Source organism: Anguilla rostrata, chromosome 17, assembly GCF_018555375.3.
Source record: "Anguilla rostrata isolate EN2019 chromosome 17, ASM1855537v3, whole genome shotgun sequence".
In the NCBI taxonomy this organism is placed as follows: Eukaryota; Metazoa; Chordata; class Actinopteri; order Anguilliformes; family Anguillidae; genus Anguilla; species Anguilla rostrata.
The window spans coordinates 4,842,838-4,870,669 of NC_057949.1; the positions used below are offsets into that span (position 1 = coordinate 4,842,838).

General features: G+C 42.6%; 1 protein-coding gene across 1 annotated transcript; it reads left to right on the forward strand.

The window, feature by feature from the left end:
* The first annotated feature begins 1,264 nt into the window (after positions 1-1,264).
* hs3st2 (heparan sulfate (glucosamine) 3-O-sulfotransferase 2) lies at positions 1,265-26,526 on the forward strand. Its single transcript, XM_064315963.1, has 2 exons — positions 1,265-2,392; positions 25,863-26,526. The coding sequence occupies exons 1-2, from the start codon at positions 1,734-1,736 to the stop codon at positions 26,479-26,481; spliced, it is 1,278 nt and encodes a 425-aa protein (XP_064172033.1). The 5' UTR covers positions 1,265-1,733; the 3' UTR covers positions 26,482-26,526.
* The last annotated feature ends 1,306 nt before the right edge of the window (positions 26,527-27,832 follow it).

A 27,832-nucleotide genomic window follows, 5' to 3' on the forward strand; every position in this document is an offset into this window, starting at 1 on the left:
CCCAAAAATAACCAATAACTTTATTTAACTACACATAAGGGATACCAAAGTAGCTGCAAAACATAAGATAAATCAAGACCCGGCCGTGGTCGAGAGGTGAGGAGAAAAAGCCCCCCCGCTTGAGAAGCCGACTCCAGCTTCTTAAAAGGGCACGGCCACAGGTGCTCTCAATTACCTGTAACAAGACACACGCATGTGTCCAAACAGCCAGCGCCCCCACCTGAGGCGGAGGGACGTAACAACATTTTACTGGGCAAAGTGTAAATAACACAAGAGAGAACACTGAGCCTTGTAGTGGGCCAGTGGAGAGGGTCCAGACGTTACTGCATTGGCCTTTGTATCAAACCCACTGAGGCCTTTCTGTCATGAAGGACATTATCTATAAGAGAACATGTGCGCTCATATGCATGTCCATATGTTTCAAAACCATCTCATATGGCTGCATTGTGTTTATGCACTAGAGTAATCTACAAACACCAGTCAGGCATGTGATTTTAGTATCTCCAGAGGGGACTGAACCAGAAAAAGCAGTGTTAGGAGAGAATCGTCGACTGCTTTATTTCGTTGGTAGGCGAACTGTAACGGGTCTGCTGTGCACTTCAGTCTGGATTCATGAAACCACCAGGTGCTCAAAACGCTTCATGATGACAGATGTCAATGCCACAGGTCGAAAGTCATTCGGAACCTTTGGGTTGGTCTCCTTTGACACAGGGATTATGATAGATGACTTCCATAGGATTGGCCCTGTGTGTTTCTAGAGTGAACAGATCACAGACCACAGGTGCCATTCACTTATGACAGGATTGCGACACGTTTGCTCATGTTGTCTGGACCAAACGGCCTTGTTCAGTTTCATCCTTTTTTATAACCCTGTTAATATCCTCCACCTGTAACCTGTAATATATTTCTGTTACATATGTTGCTTAAATCTGACCAGAATGTATCATTTATAGCACAGATTACATCATATATAGACATATGTGCATATGTGTGGGTTTATTTAAATGATAACATAACAGATGATACCATGCCAGAATTGCTCTAAAAATGCAATGTGACATAATTTACAAGAAATAAATATCAGCAGTGGAAGTAGTACCAATAAATGAAGGTACAGTACGTCACTGCTTTTTGATATCAGGAAATTTTGGAGTCCGGGGTAATGAATATGCACTTTTGGAGTATGAGAACTGACGTCAGATGGCACTTTAAATATTTATCAGGAGCTCTGTACCACGGCTGACATTCTTAGGAACTTTGACAACGCAAAGCGCGCGCTAAAACGCATCATCACTACTCTGGGGGGTATCAGAGGCTTCCTTTGAGGACCAGGCAAGATTTTCGAGAAGATAACGTTTAAGAAAATGCCGTGTATTTCTATAATTCTGGATTTTTAATCGTGAATATGCAGTTTATGAACTGGCTATTCCACGGTTCAGATATTTGAAATCTTGGATGAAGAGGAAATGTTCTTACAGAAACCTGAATCGGCATAGAAGTGTTTTTATTCCAGTGAGATGCACGTTTCAATCGCAAAAGATCAATGGATTTAAGATACATGAACCAACTTGCGTGTTTTATGTCCATTTTTTCTATCGCTACACTGGCAGTTACTGTTTTGTTGGAAATCAATCGATAAATCCGTCAGTGCTGTTTGGAGAGAATGCTGTAAAGAAATCACAGTACTTTGCTAAATCTTACGCGTTGATATTAACGGATTTCGGTTGACTCTAATGTATCGCAATTCGACTTTACACTACACATATTATAGACAACAGCAACAATCGGAGAAAGGTCCACAACGAAAAACATGCAACCTCTTAATCCATGGTGACATGGCATATCGGTTTATCACCAGCCGCGCTGTGCCATCTTCAAATCGGCTAAACAGAAGGTTCCTATTCATATTCACGCTGTCTTTATCCTTAACGTATTTATGCTACAGCGTTCTATACTGTTCCGAGACCATCATGCACAGCCAGGGTATTGAAGAACACAGGTGCGTCCTTATCCAGCGCGTCGGGAGCAAAAAACTTCTGCAAAGATCACATTATTGCACTTTTGATACGGATGGCAGGCATCTTCGAGAAGAGACGCATACAGATGGTCTTACGCGCCAGAGGACGGGCTTCTCTCACAACAAAAGCAAACCCTTCGCGTCCCACAGCGCCTCGTCACGAAGTGTTAACGGGTCGTACCGGGGTTCCAACAATAAAACGAGCAGTTCGAAGTATGGCATAAAGAAGTTACCAAAAGCAATCATTGTCGGCGTTAAGAAAGGGGGAACAAGGGCGGTTTTGGAGTTCATTAGGATCCATCCGGATGTGAGAGCTGTTGGGACAGAGCCGCATTTCTTTGACAGAAACTACGACAGGGGTATAGACTGGTACAGGTAAGCAATGTCTCCATACGCCTGTTCGGTTTTCACATTCCAGTACATGCTCTCTCTCTCTCTCTCCCTCTCTCTCTCTCTTTCACACACACACACACACCACACACTCATTCCCTCTCTCACTGCACATACACAGATACACAGCGGCGTAAATTCAATTTCAAAGGTGGGGGGGGGGGCGTGATTGTGGCGGTCTGATGGTCCTCCCCCAGGAAAATTCGAAAAAGTCGATCCTGCATTTCGGTGGCTTCTGAGAGGCTAGGTGACTAGATTACAGCATATAAAATAAGATATAGGCTACTTTATATTTTATACTTACTTGTTAAGCCAAACTTTCACCTTTTCTTCCTTAACTGACTCGTCTGTAAAAGTGCAGAGAACATGTCCCCGCGCGTAAATTGTGCCTATGCGCACACACGCGCGCGAGTTTACACAAAACGCCAGTTTGTGAAAACGCGTCAATTTTTAATTTTTTCATATCAAGTTTGTAGAGTCCGCTTTTCGTGGAAGGCAGTGTTCCCAAGGGCAAGGCAATAACGAATACTGAGTTTAATATTCAAATAACGTCACTTGACCAGTCAAATCACAGATTAAAGATGATTTCTAAACCACGATACTTACTATGAGAACGTGTAAGTGAGAGACCTGGTTGCATATGACATATGACACTGACAAATCAAATCTGTCTATCGATCTGACCTACTTCTTTAGAGTACGGTCAATGTACCAGTCAGTGTCGACGCCTTCATCCCTATTGAAATTCCTGCCCGGAAAGGGTTTCAAGCGGTTACTTTAGCACCTGCTTTTCCCTTTCCTGACGCTTTTATGTCTCCAAAAATGAGGGGTTGTTTCTAGTTTGCGTCCACATTCGTCTGCAGAGCATGGTCGACAAATCAGGCTACATAGCCAGTAGCTAGAAGCTTTAACAGCGGTAATTAAGAAATATGGAGTTATGTCTTTCATAATTGGGTCAATGAACACATCAGCACCTACATTCCCATTAGAATGGCGCAGGTTAATGACAGTTGAGCCGAGAACTATCGCCTTCACTTCCCAAGATGTTGCCCGAAAACGCTGATTTCATGGCGTTTAATTTAATTCGTCGTTTGGTCATTTTTTTTTTTACTTTAAATTAACAGTCGCACATCAGGTTACATTATTTTAAATGCGTTTTATGCGAATTTCAGCCGATTCTATTTGATTTCCTCGTATTTTACAGGAAATTCGCATACATTAACGTTAGTGAGTTTTTTGGTCATGTGGAAATTCATAGAAATAAATCACGCAGTAGTTTAAAGGCGCAATATGTAAGTTATTTTTGTGGAACACTTTTGTTAAATGTGCAATATGTAGCCTACGTTTGGAGACACAAGAAAGAGGATGGATGAATCAATCAATCAATAAAGAAATAAAAATAAATGCTAGTAAAATGTATAAATAAAGTAATGTACACAGAAATATTAATTGATAAAAATCTGACGTAAATGGTTATTTCTTAATTTCTGTATATTTATTTTTTGTATATATTTCTTGATTCAATTATTTCTGTATATATTAATTTCCTTATTTATTTCTGTATTTCTTCCTCCATGTGGTAATGGAGGAGGAGCGCGGGTTTTACAATCAATCAAGCCCAGAGTGGCAGAGTAAGATCGGCGCAGGACGTTCCATACCATAAATACAGATGATTACGATAGAACGGGTCGCGTATGTCCTGTCTCTCCAGTACTTAGATATCAGGCAATGTGCGTGCGTTTGTCTAGAGGCTTTGGAGGGAGAGCTGAGGGGAGGGAGTGGGAGGGGTGGAACATTTTTTCCTAATTTAGCTGTCCCTTGCTCATTTCTCCAAACTTACATACTGCACCTTTAAGCTATAGAAGCCCTTTTTAACTGTTTATGACTCCTTACAGGTACCCCTAAACAGAGATGGGTTGGGAGGAGATGCTGTCTATGAAGGTTCACTCACAGTGGTGTCGTTCTGTTGTTTGGATTACACTGCTAGCATGAATTTTTCTTCTTCTTTGGTTTGTTCTCTTTGTGCCTTGTGGCAATGTGGGGGTGTGGGGATTGAGGGGATATTCCTTGTATAAGGATGGGGGCGGGGTGGTCTATCAGAGGTGGAGAGACGGGGGTCCATGTCGGGAGAACATGCACGATATCTTACAGTGCAATCTTTTTTTCAAGGTCTACACATCTGAAAATCTGTAAAACTGAAAAATTAAAAAATAAGACAATGGAGAAGAAATTATTTTAACCGTCGTTCGGCAGTTGGCAGGATAATTGCATGCAGTGTGCTTTGGGCTTTTCTCAACATGTGAAGCTATGTGAACGCGCACTTCGTTTCGAAAGCAAAAAAATTGTCCCGAATCCCTCAGGCCTGCAGGGCATAATACGAAGAAAGCTTAACATTGCATTAGTTGGCTTGACAAAAACCTAACCGCAATCGGGCACTACAACGGTGGTTATCAATTTGCTTACTGATAATCGAGCGCTCTCTGTGTCTGCAACAATGAGTCTGTAGCAGTACAGCATGGCCTGTACTTGAGGAGCATATTTTTCACCCGAGGGAAAAGACTGATGTGGACGGATACAATGGACGGATATAAAGAGCATGAAAAACAGTCAGAACTACAAGAAGCAATACCGTGGCTGCCAGCAAAGCCAGGAAAGACGGTTGGCCAAAAAACATGCTAATAAAACATGGGATGCGAAGTAGTTCAGGAGGTAAGAGCGGTTGTCTGGCAGTCGGAGGGTTGCTGGTTCGATCCCCCGCCCTGGGCGTGTCGAATTGTCCCTGAGCAAGACACCTAACCCCTAATTGCTCCCGAGCTGATTGGTACCTTGCATGGCAACCTTTCACCGTTGGTGTGTGAATGGGTGAATGAGAGGCATCAATTGTAAAGCGCTTTGGATAAAAGCGCTATATAAATGCAGTCCATTTACCAATACTGTAAATTCATGACCTTATTTACCTTACCACTCCTAAATCTACATTTCTTTCTGTTCAGTCGGAATCTTTCTATTCAAATGATTTATCCGCAGTTTGGTTAAAAAATGAGGTCAAACTTTTCTCCTTGGAAGCAAAATATGGCACAATTTAATTATTCTGTCTTGTCAACCTTTCAGATAGTACAGCACTTCCTGAAATCTTCTGTATCCCATCTATACACACAACCTTTGGGCAGGTTTGTGAATAATTCATGGGCTCATGTTGAGGGACGGGAGGGGGATTAAGAATTGAGGATTTAACTTAGTCAGCTCCTTAAACCTACTCGTTTGTGTTTTTGAGTGACGTTTTCTCACAGGCAATCCTCACTAAAGGTGCTGGTGTTGGGGTGTTCATAAGGCCGTCTGCTTTATTTTATCATCACTCAAGATAAGCTTGCGTAAGATTTCTATGAATTATTCATGAGCCTTCCAAACTCATCCTAAAAAAAATTAATAAAAAAACTTGATGCCCTTTAAGCCTATTTTACAATCTGTGCACCAACGTCAATGGGTAGGTAAGAATAATCCAGGCATATTTCAAATTAAAATGCAAATCAGCATTATTTTTTTTCATTCTATAATTGCAAACGGGAAAACTACAGTGCAGTAGCAGCGCCAGGATTTAATTTCTGGATGGGCCAAAGTAATTTTGGCTGGGCCCTTTAATTGCAGAAATTGGGCCAACTCTTTGCACAATCCATGTCCTTAATATACTGGGGGTGTTTTGAGTTTGCCATACCAAGTATACACCGTTTACCATTATTGTGCTGATTAATGTAAACAGCTGATCATCGTTCTACACCATTGATACCTGCATTCTACACAGCTGGAAGCTGATGTGTTGCTATAGCAATATAGAATGCTGGGGGAAATAGAACGGTTTCTGAGCAACGTCACAGCTGAGGTGTGGGCACAACCCTGGGGCGACATATTCAATATTGCAAAAGAAAAAATCAATATCAACTTGTTTGTATTGATTGCAGAAGCCGAAGTGGATGATAAGGACACTTGTTTTACATCAGATATCTTTGTAAAAAATCAAAACTGAGCTAGCTAAGCATTCTTGTGTAAATATGCGCAATATTCAATTTAAAGTTTAGCATGCTGTAGCCAAACAACGTAACCATTGATGCCAAAGCAGAAATAACCATGATGAGACCACTTCTGTGTTATCTTTTTATTTTTTTATTTTTTTTTGCAAGAAGAAGGTCACAATAAGAAGGTTGTGAGTTTTAATCTGGCCTGGATGGACCCTGCCCAGGATAAGTGAGTATAGATAATGGATGCACCCTGCCCATGATAAGCAGGTATAGATAATGGATGGACCTGCCAGGATAGCGGTATAGCTAATGGATGGACCCTGCCAGGATAAGCGAGTATAGATATGGAGCACCTGCCATGATAAGCAGGTATAGATAATGGATGGACCGCCAGGGTAGCGGGTATAGATATTGGACCATGCCCAGGATAGCAGTATAGATATGGATGCACCTGCCCATGATAAGCAGGTATAGATAATGGATGGACCCTGCCCAGGATAAGCAGGTATAGATAATGGATGGACCCTGCCCAGGATAAGCAGGTATAGATAATGTATGGACCATGTCCAGGATAAGCAGGTATAGATAATGGATGGACCATGCCCAGGATAAGCGGATGATATTAGGGACCCTGCCAGATAAGCAGGTATAGATAATGGATGGACCATGCCCAGGATAAGCGGGTATAGATAATGTATGGACCATGTCGAGGATAAGCAGGTATAGATAATGGATGGACCTGCGTGTGAATCGCCTTCCGTTTCCATGCTTCGCAGCAGAGGCGAGTGCTGGCTGACCACGGCAGAAGCGGCCGTCTTTCTCTGAGTCAGTGGTGGCAAAGCCCCGCTGTGCCGGTGCCGCAGACGTCTGAGCACGTTTACAGCGCAGAGGCAGATCGTCCGGGGCTCAGACGGACCGGCAAATCACCGCAGCAGCGCGCCAGGACAGGAGGCGCAGCGTTCCGCTAACGCTGGAGGAGCGTAGCGACCGCGGCGCGCCCGAAGGCCGATTAAATTCGGATGAATAATTTACCGCGCGGAGAAAGGTACACGGGCGGCACTTAGCGGTCGTAATGCTGGCTGCGGGCTGCACTTTAGCGGAGCGGCGTTTCATTTCCCCCCTCAGCGAGGCAACCCTCCCGTGTCGAAAGCAAGCCCAGCGCGTGAATCAAATCACAAATGGCACCCTTCGATATTAAATTAGGGATTTAATTGCGGGTGTGGCAAAGCCATTTGGCAGTCACCCCCCACTCCCCGTTTTATCGGGCACCATCAATCAGGACCGAATGGTCTCAAATTGCACAAGCAGTCGGGAGCCAGCTATTTCAAATAACGTAGCCAATCCGGAGATAACCATTTCAAATAGTCAACCAATCAGGAGGAAACTATTTTGCTACATCACCGATTGGAAGTTAAGTTCAAAGTAGGCGGGGTTTGTATAGCATAACCTTTCAAATGAGACCTTGAGATCATCACATAAGCACTTGCTGGACTTGGGTCTCTGAAAACTGCAAGGTACAGGAAGGTTGATTCTGAAAGACCGTTATAGCTCATGAATTTATCCACAGGAAGGAGTTATCCACACTGGAAACTCTTGCACCGGGATTTCTATTGTAATTGTTTAAAATAGTTTTACACAAGCTAAGATTTCATAAATAATAACAATGCTCACAAGCTCGCAGAGGCATGTGTTATTTATTTATTTATTAAAAATATGAATTGACTGCACTCTTCATTAAAGATCTGCACTCAACATTTTTTGTTAAGATGATGCTAAGAGATTCAATCAGTGAACTGGCGTTGTGTCTTATTTTTCAAACTTTAAAGCATCACCTCAGAGAGAAACTACCAATTAGAGCCGCTATTTTCAGGTAGGCTATAATGAGTACTTAACTAGTGGTGGCTAACCCAATGAAGTAATATACATTTAAACATAAATGGATGGTGCTTTTTGGTCTTATAACAGTGTGGAGATCCATACACTTGTTCAGTGGTGAAGGCAATGTGCCCCCATGTTTTAATCTTTTAGCCTCTTCCTCCCTAAAAACAGAGTGTCAATCGTTCCTGTGTGTGGGGAGCGAGGGAGAAAGAGAGTATGTGTGTGTAAAAAGAGTGAAAGAGAGAGTGTGTGTGTGCGTATGTGGAGAGAGAGAAATAGGTAGTGGCAGTGTAGTTTATTGGCTGAAGAGTTGGCCTTGTAACCTAAAGTTTGCAGGATCGATTCTCTGGTAGGACACTGCCGTTGCACCCTTGAGCAAAGTACTTAACCTGCATTGCTTCAGTATACAGTATATCTAGTCGCTCTGGATAGGAGTGTCTGCTAAATGCTTGTAATGTAATGTAAGAAATAGAGTGTGTGTGTGTGTATTCACATATACTTCCTCTATAATATGTATTATTTTTAGGGCTTTTCTGTGCATAACGCCAGTTGGGGGCAGTGGAATTCTTTTAGCGAGCCGCTGGTGACAAGCTGACTCGCCTCCTCACCTGTAGAGTATTTTGACAGCTTGCAGGAAGTGACAGGGATAAACAGGTCTGCTGTGAAATTAGGTAGAGCACAGCACTGCTAGGTGATGTGGTGTGAGTGTTGATGCTACAGCACTGCTAGGTGATGTGGTGTGAGTGTTGATGGTACAGCACTGCTAGGTGATGTGGTAGGAGTGTTGATGGTACTGCACTGCTAGGTGATGTGGTAGGAGTGTTGATGGTACAGCACTGCTAGGTGATGTGGTATGAGTGTTGATGGTACAGCACTGCTAGGTGATGTGGTGTGAGTGTTGATGGTACTGCACTGCTAGGTGATGTGGTAGGAGTGTTGATGGTACAGCACTGCTAGGTGATGTGGTATGAGTGTTGATGGTACTGCACTGCTAGGTGATGTGGTATGAGTGTTGATGGTACAGCACTGCTAGGTGATGTGGTATGAGTGTTGATGGTACTGCACTGCTAGGTGATGTGGTGTGAGTGTTGATGGTACAGCACTGCACTGCTAGGTGATGTGGTATGAGTGTTGATGGTACAGCACTGCTTGGTGATGTGGTAGGAGTGTTGATGGTACAGCACTGCACTGCTAGGTGATGTGGTGTGAGTGTTGATGGTACAGCACTGCTAGGTGATGTGGTATGAGTGTTGATGGTACAGCACTGCTAGGTCATGTGGTGTGAGTGTTGATGGTACAGCACTGCACTGCTAGGTGATGTGGTGTGAGTGTTGATGGTACAGCACTGCTATGTCATGGTTTTGGCTGATGCCACCATTTCTTTTCCTTCCTGCGCCTTTTCTTCAGTCATTACGGCCATTGGTTTTTTCATGCACCTTTTCTTCAGTTATTACGGCCATTGAGTTGATTGAATTATACACGTGCAAATTTCCTTTTACAATTTGCACCTGTTGGTGTTCTATTTAAACCCTGAGCAAGCCGATAAGCTTTGCTTCAGTGTCACTTATGTTGCACGAAAGCCGGTATTCTGTCAAGCGAGGTAAAGGTAAAGGTAAAGGTAAAGGTAAAGGTAAAGGTAAAGGTAAAGGTAAAGGTAAAGGTAAAGGTAAAGGTAAAGGTAAAGGTAAAGGTAAAGGTAAAGGTAAAGGTAAAGGTAAAGGTAGGTAATGTGTAAAAGGATTGAGTTGCAAATGATTGTTGTGCCATAAATTAGCATCAATCTCTTTAGCTTTTTTAGATTTTGGCAACAAGTTAGTGCCACAATCTAAGCTCAGTATTCTTTCTTTAGGGTTTTACTTTTTCAACCTCGGTTCGAGGTCTGTTTTCTTTGAGTTGCCCCGTTTTCTGCTCCGGCAGTTTTGTTTTATTTTCATACTCCTTAAGCTTTAGTTCTTTTTTACCCAGTACGTGGGTTGTGTAGAGCTTTTCTTTGGGATACTCTCCCTAAGGAGTATTGTTTTCCTTTCCCTTGTCTCTTGAGACTTTGTGGCTATTTTACCTCTGGTTAATAGCTTAAAGAACCCCCCTGTTCAGTCGCGGTTGGTCTCCCAAAACTCCAACTCCCTCACATGCTAGGTCATGTGGTAGGAGTGTTGATGGTACAGCACTGCACTGCTAAGTGATGTGGTAGGAGTGTTGATGGTACAGCACTGCTAGGTGATGTGGTGTGAGTGTTGATGGTACAGCACTGCTAGGTGATGTGGTGTGAGTGTTGATGGTACAGCACTGCTAGGTGATGTGGTGTGAGTGTTGATGGTACAGCACTGCTAGGTGATGTGGTATGAGTGTTGATGGTACAGCACTGCTAGGTGATGTGGTGTGAGTGTTGATGGTACAGCACTGCTAGGTGATGTGGTGTGAGTGTTGATGGTACAGCACTGCTAGGTGATGTGGTGTGAGTGTTGATGGTACAGCACTGCTAGGTCATGTGGTATGAGTGTTGATGGTACAGGTCTGCTTTGTTCCTACCCCACTCCTCCACTTTACTTTGCTATTCAGGCAGACAATCCACAGCTGACTTAGTACAGCCTTCTGAACACAATCTCCTAAACCACACACAATTACGCTTAATATTCCAGCACAGCGTCATAGCAGAACTGATTTTTTTTAAAACTCAATATTCCTACCTCACTTTTCATACAGAATGCATAATGATCGTAGCTGTGGCAGTCAGTGACGTTCACAGAATGTTGACATTACGAACAGAGTCCTGTTCAGGGTTTAGGTTAATTCATTCAATTTAGGACGCGAACTGAAATTTAATTCATTCATTCGTTCATTCATTCAGTAGCAGCTGGAGCCTGCTGTTCTAGCATATTAAATTACTAATTTCTCTTTAGGAATTTAGCTCCTAAAAATGGGGCGATGCAGTCCTTCTAAGCTCCTTGGGCAGAATCCAAATTATCCTTATGAAGTTTTATTATTTAAAAAAAACTCATTTGCACACCAGAAGTGTCTCCCTGCAAGGATTCAGACTATAGCCTATATTCAAAAGGGCAAATTGTTCCCTTGTAGTTCATATGGCAATGATAATTACTTTCTGTGGCTGCATAATGAAAGTTCAGCTTCGTGAATGGCATTCAAAAAGGAACATGCCTAGGGAATGTCCTTGCGTATGGTAGTCCAAGTTTAAGCACTCACAATGAATTAATTCACTGTTTGTTTCCTCAAGTGATATTCTTCTTTTTTTTCAACTTTTTGTTAAGAAGCATAATTATTGTCTTTCAGGCTCTTGCCTCAGACAAGGTGCTAATTAAAATTTTAAAGGGAATTCATTCTAAGATATTTACTGTGATAAAAAATAAATTAAGTTACTTTATTCAACTTTTTAAGAAAAAAAAACAGTGTGTACAAACAAGGTTTGTAAAGTTTGTGACATTTAGCAATCTGGAACCTTTTCTTGTTTTGCACTATTCTGCCAACCCTCTGTCTGGCTGTGTGCGCCTGCTGTTTCCATGCCTACCTGCAGGGGGCTCGTTAGGCTGATGCAGAACATCTGGGGGAATCAGTGGCACTCACCTGTACAAAGGCAGCTGAAACTAACCCATCTCTTACCTCCTCTTCAGGTTAGCTTGTTTTGCGCTGGTCTGGATTATGTGACTTTGGTTATGTTCTTTTGCTTTTGCACTTTACGACACCTGACAGCACATGTTACGCACAACCAAACGCTCCCTTCACTACTGATCCTACTGGCTTGCACACTTCATCCTCTTTTTGTATTAGTTTACTAGTTTAAGTTCATTAAACCTTCAGTTAAATTCCTTTAGTCACGTGTCATCTCCCTCTTTTGTCCTTCCCTTGAGCTGGGTCGTGATTCGCCATAGTCAGAGTCAGATCTGTATCTGGAAGCCAGTCCCTGATAGTCATTGTCATTGTAGGAAGGGGAAATTTAAAAAAAACGGAAAGTGTGTGTGGCTGACACTTGTTGTTTTGGTGTTGTTTATCTGTAAAGTGACACATGAACATCGTTGTGAAGATGACCTAAAGATGAAGAAGAGGAAATAATGAATACGCCCTTCTATAAGCAGCGCCGGTGGGAGGGAGGTATGCACAAAGCAGACGGACGATGTGCTGCTCCATTGCACTAATATGTAAGGGAAAGCCTCCTCCCTGTGCCACTGTAACTTTGCTGCAATATAGGTAAGAAAAAAAATAAAATAAACAAATACACAGGCTAGGCTAAGTATGCAACCCGTGCAGAAAATGATACATGGAAATTTATGGGAACTAGAGCTATTTCAATATATAATACACCAGCGGTGCTGTAGAAGTTCCCACAGATGTGCTGCACTTGTGGGTTGCTTCTTCTTGACCTTTATGACCAATTTGTCCCAAACTAGCTTGATTTTACTTCACTTATTGGAAAATGAAAATAAGTTGTTTAACCACTACATATTTTATAAATTACTTTTCTGTATGGGAAAAGAAAACAAAGCAATAGAACCCACACTATGTTTGTAAATGTGCGTGCCTCTGCTGCAGAATTTAGCCATGATTTTAACAAAGCAGGCAAAACAGCTGACTGCAAGTGGTGTCCTGAAATGTATAGGAAAGAAGGCTGTAGCCTGCTAGCAGTGGCGATTGAAGGTGCCTCATCCCCAAGCTAAGCTAAAGCTATCGCCGTGTGCCACTGCCTAGCTTTGCTGCAATAAGAGGCGAGTAAATAAATACACACGCTAGACTAAATAAAGATGCAAAAGAAAACAAAGCAATGGAGCCGTTAAAGCGTTAAAGTAGCGTCAGCTGGTTCTGAGTGGGTGGTTCCTCCAAGATCAAGCAGGTGTCCTTTTTTTGCCATTTTTCTCCCATTTTCTCCCCAATTTAATCGTTATACCAATTCCACATGTGTATCACAGTCCTGATCGATACGCTATCCTTCTTTTGGTCTGGGGAGGGTGTAAACTACCACACGCCTCCTCCGATATATGTGGACTCTTTTCACCTGACAGCGAGGAGATTCACTGGGAGAGCGTAACACGTGCTGAGGTTCACACTATCTCCCCCAGATCCCCTCCCTGCTGTACAAGTGCCCCAACCAACCAGTAGGAGTCGCTAATGCAAGGATCAGGACTCATACCCTCACCGGCTTCCCACCCGCGAACGTCTGACCAAGCCGGAAGTACCACTGCCGGGGATTGAGCCCGAGGTGCGTTCAAGTTCAGCGAACAGAGGCGAATGTTCATGGCGAACATATTTTCTTTGAACAGTTCAATTTGAACGACTTTTTACAAACATTCCAAATTGTTTGCATTAAACATAAACAGACATGGCGACGAGAGCGTTTGCAGCTACTCACAGCCACTTCTGTGATCATCGATGATAAGAAAACAATAGCTAGCTAGCGAACAATAATAACATTGGTCAGCGTTAGCAATAACATAATTGAAAAAACTGATCACACTTAACGACATCTTCAATTGAAATACCAATCTGGGAACATTTCCCTCAGTCCAGTGTCCATTTTTGTTCGCCGCAAACTACCTTTTCAGACCGTTCGATTATGTTTGCAAACATTCACGGCGAACACAAAGCTAACAGAAAAAAGTTTGAAATAGTTTGCAAACGTTTGCAAACGTTCGCCTTGTTCGCTGAACTTGAACGCACCTCCGGTCTCTGCGGTGGTAGTCGAGTGCTTTTACTTCTACACTACCCAGACAGCCCCCGAGCAAAAGGTGTCCTTTTACACAAGATTTAATCCAGTCAAAGTCTCTGGAGATGTTACTCAGCGTAACGCCACATCACTTTTAATCAGGTTCAAGGCTCTGGGCTCGTCTCCATTTCAGTTGAGTTCATTTTTGCAAAAATCAGCATTTTTTCAGTCAATGAACTGAACTTGATTTTTTGCATGAATTGAAATCTGTCCAAACTCTGCTGTCATTGCCTTTAGTTCGCATAGTCTTTCTTTACATTTTATGCTTTTAGCAGATGCTCTTATCCAGAGCAAGGTAGGTTACGTTCTTTACACACAGTCCATTCATACAGCTAGATGTTCAGGCGTTCAGGTTCATTACGCTGCTCAAGGGTACAATGGCAGTGACCCACCTGGGAATCACACCTACAACCTGGGAGTTTACACTGCTACCCTGAAAAGGTTGTCCTCCTCCAGTTCTCTCATTTTGGTTTCCAAATCATGCTTCAAACCAGAGAAAAATGGCAGCGCAAAGGAGTTGTTGGTGAAAATGTAATTCCCAGCAGTAAGAGTGAGGGTCGTATCAGGGCATGTTTCCTTTGTCCCACTTTATTGGGACGCTCAGCAAAGTCTGTCATAACGTCCTTAAGGAGTGTGTCTGGTTAATTAGACAGTGTCTTTACCATCAGAGCAAAGGTAGTTTTTCTGAGTTCTTATGCTCAAAAAGACATCTATGGCAACCCACGGGCCTTGCCTGGAACAAGATTGGTAGATGATTTTGGGCACCCAAACATCTGATTGGCTCATTATATTTGAGCTGTCAATCAAACATAGATAGATAAACCATTTACTACACCTTTTAATATTTAAATGTACTAAATCAGGTTCCCCATTTTTTCTCTCAAAGGGGGTGATCCTGGTGCGTAATCGATCAGGCAGTGAGTTTAATGCAGAAGAGGAAGGGGACGTGCACTTCAGTATGATTTGGTTGACCAGAAAGGTTGATTATGAACGTGACACATCTCGTGGTCAGGAGGCCGGAGTCCACAAAGGTCCTGCGTATCATTACAGGATAAGAAAGTGGAATTTGGCAGGCCAGGAGTGATATTTCGGTTGGTAACATTTTTCCAGATGGTCTGTATAGGATGGCAGTGCCAGATTTCATGTAAATGATTATCAGGAATATTTAGGGAACATTGAGAACAAGTGTCAGATTTGGAGAAACCCATTTGGTACATTTTTGTAATGTATGTTTCTGTGTAATAATTTAATGCAGGTTAATGTTGTTAGTCATGGAGAATGTGTTTTTACAGACATTGGTCCAAAAGTCAGAATTTAGGAGTGAAACACAGGTATCTTTCCTCTTTTTTAATTGGGAGAGGAGGGCATTCGGTCCGCCAGAGAGGCGGATTGGTCTCGGCTGCGCCGGCTGGTGGAGAGAGCACACGCACCTGGGCTGCGTTAGCTAATCAGCCCAGGGGCTTAAAAGTGTGCTGCTCTCCACATTTTGCGGCTGAGACCGGGAGCTCACACCCAGAGCGCAGTTATGATTTCCGTTTCGTCTGGTTTTATTTAGAGCACTGGAAAAAGAAAGCAATCCTCAGCTGGGATGCTGGAGGAGCTGGACCTAGCCGGGAAGGCGGATCAGCTACAGAGCAGGCAAACTGAAAAGTTGCTGCTCTGTTTTACTTTCTTTTGTCCATGCTATTGGTAAATTTGCAGTTGTTTAATTTCGATCCAGGAGTTACACAGTTCAGTGTAGACCAATTAGGGGACCTCAATAGGATCTGCAGCAGCCTGGGGGGTCCCCTGGAATTGGGTTTCAGAAAGGGCAGTATGCAGGTTGCAGTTAGGCGGCTGCAGGTTCACGTCCAGGGCATTCTGCTATACCCTTATGTTTGGCACATACAGCTTTATCTTCTAATTGGCGCAGAGCAGTGGTAACCTAAATGCAAGTGTTTTTGCTAGTTTCAGACCGATACAGTTGTCATTTTACCGCCCAGCACCCACACCGTTTAAATACCAAACAAACTGGCACCCGTGTTGGTGTTAAGATGAGGTATGGTGAGGCGCATTGTTGGCGTATTGCTATTTTCAGGCAGCGGAAAGCGTTTGCGCTAAAATCAACAAACACCTGGTCTTAAGTCATCAGCTGCTCTTATTATCTGAATTGTGTTTATTGAGAATGGCGAGAGTCCAGTCTCCAGCTTTTTTGAAGAATGTTTATTCTCGGCGCCTGCTTGTAAAGTAAAATGGTAGAGGCAAATCCAGCAGGTAATGCTCTCATTAAAAAGTTAAGCTGACACGCTTTCTCACATGAAGGAAGAACAGAGAACTGAGAGCTGATGCCTGTCCACACGGAGGCCATGCATCCACATGCATACATTACAATTTTTATTTGGAAAAGTAAAAAAGTACATCCAGAAATATAGTGCATGAATGCAGTCCCCTTGTGACCAACACATACCTGCATGAAAAGTGAAACCGTAGAGGCAAGTCCAGCAGGCGATGCTCCCATTAAAACGTTAAACTGAGATGCCTGCAGGACAGCAATGGCACCCTCCCAGCTTTCCATGTTCACATGTCAACAGTGAGCGTATTTGCAGGCAGAACTTGCGAATTTGAGAACAGATAAATACTTTGAACTTTAAAAACTCGTTCTTGCATTGAATATTTAGCAACAGGATTGCAATTGTATGCTGTAAACTTAGCAAAGACATGCTACCAACAATGGAAAACGTGATTTTTATATGTAGGAATAGAAGGGGCAGAGGAAAATGTTGCCCTCTCACATTAAGGGAGTGCAAGTGAGAGCTAACAAACTAAAGCAGGAGCCTCACAAACTAAATGGAACAGTCCGGAAAAAAACGCTTTTCTTATCCCGCATAGTTATCAATAAAAACAGATAGCTAGCATATTGCATTTCAGGAGGAAATAAAACTGACAGAATAAGGACAAAATAAATATAAATATAAAAAGAAAGAATAAATACGAAAGTGTACAGATCCCCCCATAAAGTGACACCTTCTCTAGCTCTCTGTGAGCTCCTTCAGAATAAAAGCCTAAATTAATTTTTTGAGTATGTATGTGAAAAGAGGATGTGGTGCAATTCTAATGAGAATAATGACGGTGCTACTCCTTCATAGGTGGATGCGTAACTCACATACACCCTCCAGTCTTTTACATACACAGGGACGCGGAGGACGGAGTGTGGCACAGTGGGTAAGGAACTGCGCTTGTAACCGAAAGGTCGCAGGTTCGAATCCCGGGTAAGGACACTGCCGTTGTACCCTTGAGCAAGGTACTTAACCTGCATTGCTTCAGTATATATCCTGCTGTATAAATGGATACAATGTAAAGTGCTATGTAAAAGTTGTGTAAGTCGCTCTGGATAAGAGCGTCTGCTAAATGCCTATAATGTAATGTAATGTAATATATGCATACAAATATCAAGATGACAACATGAAAGGTTATTGTTGCGTATATCAAAAAATATGCAATAAAAATTACAGCATGTCATAACGGATGGTAATATTGATGCTAATTAGACAGTCACAGTAATGACACATAAAACCGCCCATTAATCTGATCAGAGTGATGGAGATCGAGGTTGAGGGCGCTCAGGTTGACCGAATGCCCCCATGCAGATGTCTTCCCCTTCCCAGAGTTCCTCTGTGCTGGGGAGGCTGCTAGCCCTGCAGGCACTCCTCGCGGTAAGCGCTGCCCGAGCTGCAGATGCCTGGTCTCGCCCCAGTCTGCTCACAGCACCAGGGAGCTCAGCGTTTAGCAGCAGACACACAAAGGAGAGCAGCCGGCTGAATTCATTCTTTATATATTTTTTTACATTAGATTAACTGTGTAGGTGGTGCGAATTGCAGGATGGGGACGAGGGGAGGAGAGAGCGAGGGAGGGGAGGAAGGTGGAAACTCCCAGCATGCTTTTAGATCCATCATGTTGCCAGATTCATGGGGGCTTGCTGAATTGTGAAACGAATCCAGGGACCCATGGCCTGAGTATGAGTTCATCCGAGATGTTGTACTAAGGTCAACCACCAGCAGCTGTTTGGGGAAAAAACTATTTTCAGCTGTAATAAGCAGCTGGAAGTCAATACATATTCACATTTAGCCTCATTCGTAAATAACTGTATACAAATTCATACTGTTATTTACAAACTGTATTCAACTGTATTCATTTCATGTGTTCCAAAAATTAAATGCAGAAGGAACCTGTTGCGCTTCTCGTTTTTAAATGGAGGCATTCTCTTTGTTCTCTGTTAAATGTTTTACACTACGTGAGGCAAAAGTAACGCTTCTGTAAGCTTTCTGTTTTAGAAGGTGCTGGATTTAGCCCGCAGGAAAAGCGGGTTTGTTTTATAACCTGATAACAGTCCCAGTGGATGTGTGCACAGTCGTAAACCTAGACTGCAAGTAGCTCCTGAAATACACCAAATCCATATCCATTATATACTCATAAAACATCCATTATATACACATAAAACATGACAACAGACCCGGCTAATCTTTTATAGCATGCTTCAGTGGCCTTATTGTCTTGCAGTTGTGACTGAAAGGATGGTCTATGGTCTCTTGTCAGGAATTAATTGGTCGCGGTCAGGCTGGCTGGACTGGGCACTAAACGCGCAGGTCGCTAAAGCTGTTAGCGTGGAAGGGCCCAGCCTGCCTGCCCTGGTTACATCAGCGATAATGAGAGCTACATGGAGCAGTGGATGCATGCACTGACTGATATAGATGTGGATTTTCAGACGGGATGGTCCTCTCATCTGTGGTCAAAGGTATGTGGTCAACAGCAATGAAGCAATTTGATGACTGCGGGCTATTTTTAAGCACAGTATACAGTGTGCAATCATATTACTAAGCTACAAGCCATTTTTATCAATAAGAATCTATAGAGCTAGATTTGTGTAGAAATGTATGTTGTGTACTGGGGTTAAATATAAATTACATTTTAATTCAGTAAATTCAAGAAATGAATTGAAATTCAATGAATTAATTGGAAACTGTTCCTGAATTGAATTTATATTTAGAATTTGCCCCAACCCTGTTATGCACCTTTCCCAATGGTACAACAGCCAGATGTCACAGCCAGGAGTAGAACCAGCAGCAAACGATGATTTACAAGCTACTCTACACTTCCACCATAGCGCTGAAAACCAGGGTGGCTTCTGGGAATTATAGTTCCAAGCAGAATATAGTGAGCACAGACATGGTAGGCTTGCCACACTTTCCCAGTCTACACATCAATATTAACAGTATTCTTATGCTGTCGTTTGAAGATAATCTTAAATATTATCTATCTATTATACTTTTACATTTGTTTATGTATCTGCCATATATTTATGAGCACAGTACACAGTACAGTTGCTTTAAATAAAAAACCAAGGTATCACAGTTTTTTAGTATAATGGGTGAGGAGCTGGCCTTGTATTAAGGTCACAGGTTTGATTCCCAGGTAGGGCGCTGCCGTTGTACCCTTGAACAAGGTACTTAACATGCATTGCATCAGTATATATCCAGCTGTATAAATAGATGCAATTTATATGTAAAAAATGATGTAAGTCATTCTGAATAAGATGTCCGTGTTTCTGATTTCAAATCAGTGCTTCAAGTACTACAAGTACTTCAGCTCTCTGTAGAATCTGGTGCATTATTGCTCTTCGTCTGGAGAATTGGGGGCACAGATCCATTAAGGTACATTGCCTCCAGCGGTGGTAGCTGGACTTCATCAGGGGTTAAGCCCAGGCACTCTGGGGGCATCCTCCCTCGGGAGGGAATTCGGACGGTTTTCCTGAATGTTTTTTTTTATTTTAGTTTTTTTTTTTTATGTGAGGATCTACACTCCAACAAAGCCTGCAAAAATTCTACACACTTAACTGACAATGTCATGACCTGGTAATCCATAGGCAATAACAGTGCTCACCATGACCTGGTAATCCATAGGTCATAACCGTGCTCACCATGACCTGGTAATCCATAGGTAATAACCATGCTCACCGTGACCTGGTAATCCATAGATAATAACCATGCTCACCATGACCTGGTAATCCATAGGCAATAACCGTGCTCACCATGACCTGGTAATCCATAGGTCATAACCGTGCTCACCATCGTGCTCACCATGACCTGGTAATCCATAGGTCATAACCGTGCTCACCATGACCTGGTAATCCATAGGTCATAACCGTGCTCACCATCGTGCTCACCATGACCTGGTAATCCATAGGTCATAACCGTGCTCACCGTGACCTGGTAATCCATAGGTAATAACCATGCTCACCATGACCTGGTAATCCATAGGTCATAACCGTGCTCACCGTGACCTGGTAATCCATAGGTAATAACCATGCTCACCATGACCTGGTAATCCATAGGTCATAACCGTGCTCACCACGCTCTAGTGGTCCATAGGTTGTATGGTCATGACCATGCCTGCTATAAAACTGTTAATATACAAGTATGTTAGACTGCAGACTTTGATTTTGACAAAAATGTTCCCTTTTCACAAATGAAGATTTCTGACTCTAAAGGATTGGAGAACAGCTCACAGGTATAATTCCCAGTTAGCTTTCAACTGGAAACAACCCATCTGGCTGGAACAGGGAATTGTGTGGTTGTGTGGTTTTTGTAGGCAGAAACTGTTTGAATCCTTCAGAAAGCAGTAGCTGATTCTGTATGAGCACATTTGTAACCAGCCAACATTAACCATTAAACAGCCAATATTAACCAATAAACAGCCAACATTAAGCATTCAGCAGCCAACATTAAGTATTAAACAGCCAATATTAACCATTAAACAGCTAACATTAAGGATTCAGCAGCCAACATTAAGCATTGAAAACCCAACATTATCCATTAAACAGCCAATTTTAAGCAGTAAAAAGTCAACATTAGCCATTAAACGCACAACATGAACCATTAAACAGCCTAGATTAACCAAGAAACAGCCAATATTAACCATTAAACAACCAACATAAGGCTGTAAACACCAAACTTTATTCGTTAAGCAGCCAAAATTAACCGCTAAACAGCCAACATTAAGCATTGAACAGGAGAAGAATCCTCCTGTGGGCACAGAGACAGAACTTGGACCAGATTAAACAGGCATACACAGTCAGAGGAATGTGTTCTATTTATGAGTCCAGTATTAAAATCACTTTTTGTCACTGTTGGTGTCAAATCAACTAGGACAGGGTAGATTTTACTCAAATAAAGGTTCCACAGGGATGACATGTACTATATTAGAACTAGTGGTTACTCTGTCAAGGTTGACTTTTACAACATTTTGTTGCGTACGCTCAAACTCCAATGAGTATCAGCACTGAACATTGTACTGTATCGGTTTTGGGAGAAAATAAAAAGTTCCCAGCAGTGAGATTGTGTCGCCGATGGCTTGTTTACTCTGCCAGGACTGACTTCTGAACAGCAGAGGCAGCCGGTGACAGAAAAAGGCCTTCCACAGCCTCGGTCTCCCAGGCGGGGCTTTGTGTGTCACACAGCGTGAGGCAGAATCCAGCAGCGTCTCTGTAAAGACTCCACTTTCCTGCTTTTTTTTTAAAATGGCAGATTTGGGCTTTGTTCGCCGGGTGAGCATTCATCATCCGAATCACAACCTTCACCCCCCTCCCGTCCTCCAATCCCGCTCGGGCCCGCCCCATCACACTTAAATATGATACCACTCTACAGCAGAGACTACCCGCCAATGGAGCTTACAAGATAGGGCACTTACAGGCTCAGGAAGGAACCACACACAGCTCCTCAAACCAAAAGCTAAATCAACTCAGGACACATTTGATACCTCTTGGACTCTATATAAACTGTTGGCTTTTATCACGCAGCAACAAATACAGCCATCCTTAGCAACTTTCCATCTTAGAATCAGGAAATGGTGATTGTTTTTCCTGTCAGACGCAGTCACTGCAAGCAGAAGAGCAGAACTGAAGCAGTCCCATTCATGTGCTCAGCGAGACTCTGTGAGACTCTATGAGAATATGAGACTCTGAGACTCTATGAGACTCTGTGAAACTCTATGAGACTCTGTGAGAATATGAGACTCTGTGAGACTCTATGGGAATATGAGACTCTGAGACTCTGTGACACTATGAGACTCTGTGAGACTCTGTGAGACTCGATAAGACTCTACGAGACTCTGTGAGACTGTATGAAACTCTGTGAGACTCTATAAGACTCTACGAGACTCTGTGAGACTGTATGAAACTCTGTGAGACTCTGTGAGACTTTATGAGACTCTGTGAGACTCTATGAGAATATGAGACTCTGTGAGACTCTATGAGACTCTGTGAGACTTGCAGTCTGTTAAATAATAATTTGTAAAAGTGACAAATCACTGGCCTTAATGAAAGGATGGAATTTCTGCCTTTCTGCCATCTCCCCCTTTTAAGCTCTGAGTTGTGTAAGATTTAACCTTCATTATGCATTGCTACATTCAGTCAGGATGGAAAAACCTGGCCAAACCGCATCATGCAGTAAAATCAAAAATGTGGACAGGCATTGCAACCAGCACAGAGATGGTTGTAATCTAATGCAGCTGATTTGGTGCAGGTAAACCAGTTTAGAGGTTAGGGATTGGGTGTACTGTAGTGTAGAGGTTTGGGATTGGGTGATTCATTATGCTGGTAAACTGTAGTGTAGAGGTTAGGGATTGGATGTGAAGTATTTAAGTGTGTGTATTTGTGCTTGTATGTGTAATGTGTTTATGTATGTTTGCGTGCGTGTGTGTGTGTGTGTGTGTGTGTAAGTGTATGTGTGTGTGTGTATGTGCATGTGTGTGTATGTGTATGCATGCGTGTGTGTGTACACGTGTGTATGTGTGCATGTGAGTGTTTGTGTATGCGTGTGTGTGTGTGTGTGTGTGTGTATGCCTGCATGCGTCAGTGTGTGTGTGAATGCATGTGTGTGTGTGTGTGTGTGTGTGTGTGTGTTGTAATGCCCATGCATTTGGGCTTCATCTTTGTTCTCACAAAGAAACTTCCAGGACAGCCTACTTACCCTGACCCAGATATTTCAATGGTGTTCTTTTCATGTCAGCCCACCACGGTGTGATAATTGTGATTTATGAGAAGAAAATGCACTATAATTCTGTGGAGCCTTCCAAGACTGTAGCCGTATATGGGATGTTTCACAACGCTGTTGCATTATGGGTAACCCGTGGTAACCTGAAGTGGCATCATCACCACCATGTAATTCTTCTGTGTCCTTACGTTGGTACACTGAGAACTACAGGAGCCCCAGGGCCACTATTCGTCTCACAGATGGATATCTACAGATCCGTGTGCTATGGCAGCAGTGTCCAATTACATGTGCTACCTGTTTAAGTAAATATATTTCATTAGAAGAAAAATTGAGGGTATTCTGCACAGTTGGGGGCAGTTCAGTTAATTTAGGAATTGGAATGAAATTAATTTCTCCTTTTTAACTGGTTCTTCTGCTTTGTACGTCTCTTTATAATGACCTCACGCGTTCTTCACTGGATGTAGCCTTTATGACCCCTAGACTATCCATGTTTTGGCAGTGAATTTTAATTAATCCAGACTGTAGCCCATAAAGATGTGTGACGTTCTTTGCGTACTGATTAGTAAATGATTACAGTTCATTAGCTGTTACAATTATACAACGCGGAAAGTCATGGTATTGAAACAACTTGTGTTTTACACTGGGTTGCTCAACTATAAAATAATTGGAATTTTCTCAGCATTTCTTAAATTTCCCTAAACATTTGTACTCGTGATTGATATAACTGAGAAAATATGTAGTCAACTTGATATTATTTAAATGTTTAGTTATTTTCTTTTCAAATCTTAGAATCCTTAATTTGCTGTTCCAGTTTTGTTCAGGTCCGAGAAGTAGCAGTCAATAGCCTGCTCAAAAATTGCTGCCTCAAATCTTAGACATGATTTTACTTGTAAATATAAACAGGGAAAAGTTATTTAATCATGAATGGAACTGAAACCTCTTCGACTATGCGTTCTGTCCTCTTAACTTTTATTTAAGGTTCAAGGTATATTCGCGTTTCACTCCCTTATAGGATCAGGCTCTCTTGTTTGAAACTTCCATGAAAAGATAAATTAAGAGAATGCCAGAATATAGATTGAATGAGTGCACACGTGCTCACTATAATTCCATACGTGCGGAACACTATAGCACTGGATTTACATCTCTTTGACGAATTTCTGATATGAGGGCTGCTTGATGTTTTCAGCGAGATCCGACGGTCTGTTTGGCACGCTGTTCGCACGGAGCTGTGGCATCAGTTGAATGTGTTTTACATCTCCTCTCATTGAATGTGTTTTATATCTCCTCTCATTTCGAGTCTCACTCGGAGTTCCACATTACAATGTGCCGTGTGACAAGTGGTTTCAAAGCGCGTCAATAAAATTGATTCTTAAGAGCCTCGCGGTTTTCGAGAGACAGGAGCTGCTGTCTTTGTCTGCATGGTAAAAAGGGGCTTGCATTACAAGGACATATTAAGAGTGCGAGATTTTGATTTTTTTCGGCAATTTTAAAATGCTTATAAAATGCTTGCGGATGTTCCCATTTTTATACACTTATTTTAATGGTAAAAAAATATTATATAAAAAATATATATTATATATAAATGGGAGAAACATATATCACTGAACCCTTAAGAAGATGGTTCACTTCCCCCACCCCCACTGTGAAAATAAAAAAAACTGTCAGGCTAAAAAACGAGAGGCTTGGTTGATAAAGGCACTCTTCACACATTGGCTATGAATAGGAATCCACACTGGCACACTAACATGGACATGAAGCTGTGGATGTGGGTGTGGGTGTGGGTGTGTATGAGTACAAAAGTGAGTATTCAGTCATTCAAGAATTCCAATGATCAGTAGGCTGGTATTTGATGAATTGGCATCGACATGGTCCACAGTGCAATGCTGCTTCAGGTCTTACGCAATAAGGTTTCCCACCTAACGTGTGAGAACGTTCCCAGAACATTGGGGGAAATTCCCAGCACATACACACATCCAGTGTCCTGGGGCCTCATTTATAAAAATGTTCTTGGATTTAAAACTTCAAGGTTATCTTAAGATAATTCTTCATGTTGTGCTTATGTTTGATGTACAAAAATTACTGAGACTTGAAAATGTCTCTTGCATTGGTTTAACTTGTTGCATCTGTGCCTTATGCATGTAACACACCTATGGATAGGTGAATACGGTCAGCCGTTTTCATTTATATAAGTTTGAATTTAAACTTTTCTTGCACTCTTCACTCGTAACATAACCAGCAAGTAATTAACTTACATCTAGTATAAACTTTACGTAGAGATAAGATCATATCCACGTCAAAGTGGGATTTTATAAGCAATTATATTGTCACTGTTTTCTGGGTAAGCCACTATTAAGATACAATTTGATACAACAATTTTGATGCAATTAAGAAACAATTTGATAATTTTATAAATGAGGCCCCTGGACATTCTTTCAGAAAGAAACCGCTTTTGATCATTATTCGGTTGTCACTCAGGTTAATAACAAATAGATTTTTTTTTAAATAATAAAAATAAACTGAATTATGGATGGGTCATTATTGTCAATTTTATCAGGAATATTTGCATCCACAAATCTGCCATTTTAATGCTTTAAGTTGGTAAGTAATCTGAGTAGCTTTGTGCATAACTTTTCTGGAACATTCTTTCTGTGCCTTTGATAGAACTTTATTTGGCAAAACAAAATGTTCTCAGACTGCATGGGGAACGTTCCCAAAGCGAACGGGCAAGTGTTTCCCAACGTTCCGGAACCGTTTTGCGTTGGCTGGATTCGGCCAGTTTTCTTTGGGCCTGTGTCTGTCGCTCACTCCATCTTCCCTGTCCTGCACAGAGGACTCATGCCTCGAACCCTGGGCGGCCAGATCACCCTGGAGAAGACGCCCAGCTACTTCGTGACCCGCGAGGCGCCCCGCCGCATCTCCAGCATGTCCCGGGACACCAAGCTGATCGTGGTGGTCCGGAACCCGGTGACCAGGGCCATCTCCGACTACACCCAGACCCTGTCCAAAAAGCCCGACATCCCCACCTTCGAGGAGCTGGCCTTCAAGAACAAGAGTCTGGGCCAGGTGGACACCACCTGGAACGCCATCCGGATCGGGATCTACGCCCTGCACCTGGAGACCTGGCTGCAGTACTTCCCCCTGGCCCAGATGCACTTCGTCAGCGGCGAGAGGCTCATCACGGACCCCGCCGGCGAGCTGGGCCGCGTGCAGGACTTCCTGGGCCTCAAGCGCATCGTCACCGACAAGCACTTCTACTTCAACAAGACCAAGGGGTTCCCCTGCCTGAAGAAGCCTGAGGACAGCAGCGCCCCCCGCTGCCTGGGCAAGTCCAAGGGCAGGACTCACGTGCAGATCGACCGGGACGTCATCGAGCAGCTGCGCGACTTCTACAGGCCTTTCAATGTCAGGTTCTATGAGACCGTGGGACAGGACTTCAGGTGGGACTGAGGCCAGCAGGTAGGAGAGGGGGGGGGGGGGGGTTGGGGGTTAAGGTTGGGGGTTGAGGGGGGGTGGTGATTCTGCCACGTCCTGGAGCTTAGAATGACAAATCTCATGAAATCTCACGTCTTCCTGTACCGCCGGGACCTCTTGAGTCCTTTCTGCGCGGTGAGCGGTGGTCTCTTGGCGGAGACGAATCGGCTGCAGTGGTAAGGTCACGCAGAGGTCAACAGGTGGCTGCCTCTACTCCAGATAAAAACATCCAGATGTCTGTGAGAGTAATGAAACGATGCCATGATGATAAACACAACCATGCAGTACTGTATTTCTTTAGAGAATCATCTCGGGAAAAAAAAACAGGTGTGGAATATTCCAGAGCTTTAGGTGCATTCAGGTCCACTGGCTTTACCTTCTCAATGTCATGAAGGAGAGAGTTGCCCTTGCACTTTCCTCATTTTGGTTAATGTCAGTTTCAGTTGGTGCCACAGCGTCGCAGAGATGCTTTAGGCCACATTCAGCCTCAAGGTTCATTCTCTTTAACCGCTTTTCATTTAATCTGCCATTATTTATATTTATAATTTTTAATTGACGCCTGCTGTTGCTATTATAAATGCACTTTGCACTGCATATTTATGACTCTAACTGCTGGATCACAGGTCTGAAGCCTGTCAGATGTACAGATATACTTTAAACCGGTGAGCATATATTCCGTCTGTAAGCTGAGGTATGTTGAAATGCTTTAAGTCCTCATGGAACTGGTGTTGTGCTGTATGCTTGACACGTGTCATACTGTAGGCTAACTATTTTTTCTTTGAATAAAGCACAGTTTTATGCAATATAGACAAGGAGTGTTTGTTGAATACAGAATTGCTTTCAGTTGTCATATGCTGTGCCAACCCAAGTTTGATTTTTTTTGTCCCCTTTGTAGATGTTTTTTTTCTGCCTCTTTCCACATTAAAAATTGTCTCAAATGGCCAAAAACTGCCAAAGAAACCAACACATTCAAAATACTACAAAGCACAGAAAAGATCAATGGGAAACCTTATTCCCTAAGACAGTGGCAACTAATTACACGTACTCATTAAATATTTTTGAGGGCTGTGCTGTATGGAAACAGACATTTGAATGAGAAAACGTGTTTTATCATACATATCTGCATTGAAAGGTTTATGACTTCAGATGAGTCATAAACCCTTCCATTAATGCTTGTATGTGTGAGGGGAATGGGTAGTGTTCGGAGGTTCAAAAGCACACTGACAAGGGTAACACCAAGCTACTACAAGTAGCCCCTAAATCCCGAAGGACTAAACAGAGGGAAGGAAAAAGAAGACAAAGAAAATAATAGTAGCGAAGCCTATCT

Excerpts from the sequence above, each read along its gene's own strand:
- hs3st2 (XM_064315963.1), top strand. The coding sequence starts at position 1,734 with ATGTATCGCAATTCGACTTTACACTACACATATTATAGACAACAGCAA. Across the intron at positions 2,393-25,862 it reads AGGGGTATAGACTGGTACAG|AGGACTCATGCCTCGAACCC; the intron begins GTAAGCAATGTC and ends TGTCCTGCACAG.